Source organism: Otolemur garnettii, unplaced genomic scaffold (assembly GCF_000181295.1).
Source record: "Otolemur garnettii isolate 467f Iridium unplaced genomic scaffold, OtoGar3 scaffold00059, whole genome shotgun sequence".
NCBI lineage: Eukaryota > Metazoa > Chordata > Mammalia > Primates > Galagidae > Otolemur > Otolemur garnettii.
This window is the reverse complement of record NW_003852454.1, coordinates 5,700,822-5,706,617: the sequence shown is the minus strand read 5'-3', so window position 1 is coordinate 5,706,617 and position 5,796 is coordinate 5,700,822. Positions and strand designations below refer to the sequence as shown.

The 5,796-nt window shown below is 34.7% G+C and overlaps 1 protein-coding gene across 3 annotated transcripts in view; it reads right to left on the bottom strand.

The window, feature by feature from the left end:
• Positions 1–5,796, bottom strand: part of EPB41L5 (erythrocyte membrane protein band 4.1 like 5) — a 114,499-nt gene that overhangs the window by 47,439 nt on the left and 61,264 nt on the right. For all 3 annotated transcript variants that reach the window (XM_003792637.3, XM_023514812.1, XM_023514813.1), the window contains exons 15-16: positions 3,664–3,706; positions 3,157–3,272 (exon numbers count right to left, since the gene is read on the bottom strand). In XM_003792637.3, coding sequence (XP_003792685.1) covers positions 3,157–3,272; positions 3,664–3,706 — 159 coding nt within the window. The remainder of the gene's footprint in view (positions 1–3,156; positions 3,273–3,663; positions 3,707–5,796) is intronic.

Genomic DNA, 5,796 nt, shown 5'->3' with positions numbered 1-5,796 from the left:
AGGCCCAGGCTGGATTCGAACCCACCAGCTCTGGTGTATATGGCTGGCGGCTTCAGATGCTTGAGCTACAGGCACGGAGCTGAGGCCGTGTAATTTTACGTCAATGTTCTTCTACAATCAAAATTCACAGGACCTCAAAATGAAGTTCAACAGGTACAGATAAAGTGATAAGATTGTAAGTCCACTCCAAGAAATAGGATAGTAAGTATATAAAACACCTTTCATCACAGTGCTATATTAAAGGCCTACAGAACTGTAGAGTGAAATATGCATACATGCAGTTCTAGTCTAAAATTGATCAGTCCTCCAGTAGAAAGGCAAATAAAAGTTTTGGGACAGCACGTATTTTCAATGATTACAAGAGAAAAAAAAATCACCCCAAATATAAAAGATGTATAAAAATAGATTTTTAGGCCAGACATGGTAGCTCATACCAATAATCCCAGCACTCTGGGAGGCCAAGGCAGGAGAGATCTCTTGAAGCCAGGTGATCTAGGTACTTCAGCACTCTAGCCTGGGTGACAAAGCCAGACCCTATTTCTTTAAAAAAAAAAAAAAAAAAATTTTTTTTTTTTTTAATTAGTATTACCTTTCTAACTCAACCAAAACATTACTCTTCACCTTTATTCATAAGGGAAACTGAAAAGTAACTAAAAGGATTTTTTTACAACTTGGAAGGCTTTTTAAAAAATATATAATAAAATTTTCTTCTTTCCCTCAATTGAAATAATACTGATTCATCAGACCCGACCCACAAAATTCACAACTCTCAATTTAGGGGACTCCAGAACTCAAGGGTCTTGGCCACTTAGAGTGGCTCACACCTGTAATACTAGCACTCTGGGAAGCTGAGGTGGAAGGACTGCTTGAGGCCAGGAATTTGAGGTCAGCCTGAGCAAGAGTGAACCCTTCTCTCTACAAAAAAAAATTTAGAAAAGTTAGCAAGGCAGTGGCACTATGCCTGTAGTCCCATCTGCTTATGAGGCTGAGGCAGGAGCATGTGCTAGAGCCCAGGTATTTGAAGTAGCAGTGAGTTATGATAATACCTCTCTGCATTCTAGTAGTCCAGACAGCAGAGTGAGAGGCTATCTCAAAAAATAAATAAATAAATAAAAATTACAGTAATAATAATAATGTTTTTTCCCTATAGATGCAAAATTCTTCAAATACTTTCAGTTATTGTTTTATTGTTGTTTATAATTGGTTTATGGATTTAAAAATACAGGAATTATTTCTCAAAAGATGATACCTTAAATATTTGACAATTCTAAGTTACCAAAAATCATCCACCCGAATAAAGATACCATTTAATAGATTCCAGCAAGAAAAGCTGAAGACTTGGAACAGCAATTTAGTTTACATTAAATTGCTTAGAAGAAACCAAAAACATGAATGTTCCACTTTTCTGCCCATTTGTTCAAACATAGGGAGCATTTCCAAATCTTAACAACTTATCACTTTCTAAAGGAGGACTGTTTTATATTCTTTTAAAAGTATTAATAAGAATCAAAGCATGCAGAAATAAAGAATGAAATAAAGAACACATTTTAAGTTAAGGGTGAAGAATCCATTAGCTCCAAGACATGTCAGCTCTAGATTCAGTTCCATGCCCTTGTCGACATACACTAGGCTCCTTAAGTGTTAAGGATCACTGCTTTCCTCCATTTCAGCAAGGGAGGTCTCAGCACAACCACATGAAGGAAGAACACAGCTCCAAATTTTTCATTTTTCTTAAAATTCAATAAATTCAATACTCTCTTTCTAAAAGATGCAAAGAAACTTAGTAGTGACTAACAAATCAAATTAAGCAGATTGAAAAATGCACCTACTAAAATGGAAAGATAGGATGCAAACTAATCAGATTCTCATTCCCTGTTAATATAAAAAGTTTATCATTGAAGTCTCAGTACTATTTTTCCTTCTTGCCACTAGGATTGTAGGTAACATAAATGAGATCAAATATATTATAGCTACTTGAGCTGTGTTTCAGTAAGAAACTAAAGAAACGTCTTTAATGGCTTAAATAAAGACTAAAATTTGACACAGAGAAGCTTCGCTCTTTATACTTTTATGTGTGTGCCCACATGTATACATGCACACACACATACGACGTACCACACCACATGCCCACATAAAAGAAAATAAAGAGAAAATGGGAAAACTCCCTCTATCTTATAAACCAATTGCAAGTTATTTGGAACTGAAGTAAAAATATGCCCACCACTGACAGCAAAGCACCTTGCAGTTAGTTAAGCCAAAATAACAGTGAAAAAAATTACATAGTAAAGACTAAAAATAATCACCAACCACTGCTGACCCACCACCATGAAGGAAGAACTGCTTGCATAGAAAGCTGACCAAAACCTTGAGATCACCACAGAAACTCATTAGATTTCAGGTACTAAACAAACTAAGAGCAAGAGAAAAAGAGAAAAATCCTATGAATTATCAAAGTTCATTTCATAAATAGATATAAAACTTGAATATATGACACATACAGTATGATCAAATCAAGTAATCCCCAAGGAGGTCCCCAAGCCACATAAATTTATGTGGGAAAGGATGAACCCAACTTATTAACCCCAATAAGCCACAAAGTATCCATATTTGTGTATTACTATTAATTGAGAAAAAAATCCTGGAAATCTAAATAAATGAAATCTTTCCTGCCATCAGACTACCTCCTAATCTCCAAAATAATAAATAACTCATGCTTTGTTTTGTTAGACTTTAATTATATTTCCGTTTGGGCTTTATCTTCAGTCTTTAATGAAGAAAACATATCCAAAGGCGTAACCTCATGTTGTATGGAGTAACATGTATGGATATGTTTTCTTCTTGGATCTGGGAAAAGGTTTTTATTAACAAGCAAGGAAGTCTTTGTCAACAAGAACCACTCATCACTCCCAGAGCATGCTAATCAAAATAAGAACAACTGTTTAATATTCTCCATTTAGATAAACACACTCCCCTCTTTAATCCACATCCCTTCTTTTCCCCATCCCCATGTGACTGTTCAATAATAATGCTTCTGTTCAGCTCACAAATATGAATAATTTGCTTTCAATCACGTTTAAGATCTCTAAGATTATGGCTTAGAATTTTGGATCCAATTAAGCAAGCATTATTTTATTTGGGTTTAAAGAATTAACAAACCATTTTCTGTCATGCTGGTCTGTTCCAGAATTCTGTGGAAGATTCTCTATTTCCACCAGCACGGGACCAGAAGCTACAGAAGGAATCACAGGCAGAGTAGATCTCACACCCCAAGCCTTTGGACAAAAATTGTAAAAATCATCTATGTTGCTTAAATAAAAGATCGCTTCACCAACAAACAGAATACTAAAATGAAATACTGTCTACCTAGTGAACAAATGCAGATGTTTCAGTTTTATATAGTACCTTATAGATAATAATTTAAGGAAATATTAATATTTTATTCATTTTCCTGGATTTATAGGGACAGAAAATATTTTCTAGAGCACCTGTTTCAGTTAAATATCATTTAATACTTAAGGATTAAGGGAAAGAAAATGTACAAAACTTGTATATGATTACACCATTATGAAAATCCAATTAATAATACTACCATTTAGTGCAAAAGAAATACCTACTACTATTAACATAATTTACTAGTGTTTTAAAAGCTTAATACTGACTTACCTGTTGAGAGCCATTACTCTGGGTTGAGACATTAGTGTGAATACTGTAATGGGGAAAAAAATGTGTTAAGCTGTATATGAAATTCTAGGGCTTCACTTTGTAAGATTATATACACACAATGAAATCAGATTTATTTTAAAAACATGAATATTTCATTTCAAAAAAATTAATCTACTGTTGGTACCTTAATGTCAGATGCCCAGAATATATTTGTTCTTAATAGGCAAACAGTTGCTTTACTATAGTCTGTTCACACGATGTTTCTATATACATATATTTTCCTTGTACTTTAGAGGAATACTTCACTACTAATCTTGTTTATTCATGAGACAGTATCTGTCAAAGATGGCTACACAAAGACAGCAGAACAAATACCCACATAAATTTATCTAATCCATCACTTCTTTTATATATTCCTACCTTCTCAAGATTTTCCAGTATTAACAGTTTAGCATTGTATAAACTCAAAAGGCTTTAGAAAGTTAGAAACTTCTGTGTATATCTTCAAACAACTTATGTTTTTAGATTTTTAGGGTTTTTTTTTTTTTTTTAAGACAGTCTCACTATGTCACCCTCGGTAGAGTGATGTGGCGTCACGGCTCACAGCAACCTCAAACTCTTGAGCTTAAGCAATTCTCTTGCCTTAGTCTCCCAAGTAGCTAGGACTACGGGGACCTGCCACAATGCCCAGCTATTTTTTTGTTATAGCTGTCATTGTTGTTTAGCAGGCCGGGGCTGGGCTTGAACCTGCGCCTAGGTGTATGTGGCCTGTGCCCTATTCACTGAGCTACGGGTGCCGCGCCTAGATTTTTAATTTTGGTTGTACCAATGAGTACAACCGACCTAAACAAACAAACAAACAAAAAACACTTTAAAAAACTTCTTTGAAGAATTTAATGGATTTAAATGATAGCATTATGGATTTAATGACAGAAAATAGGATAAGAAATTAAGAAAGAATTTAATTAAGAAAATAGAGAATTAAATACACTCAATTTCTTATTGTTAGCCACTAACATTCAAGAATAAAGACAGACTACTTCAGGTATGGCAAGAAGATTTAAAATTAGCAAGTCACTGCCAATGTCAAGTTGGCACAGACTTGTTCAAAGCAATACTCAAGAATATTATGTTATACCCAGCCAATATGTCATTCTAGAAAAAGGATGTAGGCAAAGGTTCTCAAACACAAACTCTGAATACAGCTTCCAGAAGCCTTTAGGGGAGGAAGGAAGGGTGATTGAGAACAGAACACAAGCCACCTGATGATGAAAAACAACCAATTAAAAAAAACCTTAACTTCCAAAAAAGAAAAGCTCTGGTCTAGAGGGTTTCACATCCAAATTCTACCAAACCTTGAGGAATTAGTACCTATACTGCATAACCTATTCCAAAATAGAGAAGGAAGGAATTTTCCCCAACATATTCTACGAAGCAAACGTCACCCTGATTCAAAAAATGAGGAAACGACCCAACAGAAAAAGAATACTACATTAATGAATACTGATGCAAAAATATTCAGTAAGATTCTAGCATGCAGAATGCAGTTACATTTTAACAAAATTACACATTATGATCAAGTGGGTTTTATCCCAGGGATGCAAGGTTGGTTCAACATACGTAAATCCATAAATGTAGATGTAAATCCATTGCCAAGGCAACTGTAAAGAAACCGTCAGGCACAATTTCTTTTTAATAACCACATTTATCTTCTCAGGATAAATTATACATGTTTAAGTAACCAATCATCTTAAAACTTAATGGAATTGCATCCTGCCTGCTTGGTACAGAAGTTAGACACACTAATCCGTGGTCTCTTAGTTATTCTCTAAAGCTTTTCCTTCCTTTAATTGGGATAACTTCAGTAGGTAATAAGTGAAAACATGACTAAGAGTAACGTGAAGAAAAGTGGTTGTAGCAAGTGACTTAATTAAATCATAGTTTGCTTTCAAATGATTTGAAAGAGAAAGCATTATTTTCTGATAATTATATTCTTTTTCACAAATTTGAAAGGAATGCTGAATTACTTCTCATTACTAACCTAGTCCAAACTACCTCCTTTAAAGAACTACATGCAGGTTCGGCCGCTGTGGCTCAAGCAGCTAAGGCGCCAGCCACATACACCAGAGCTGG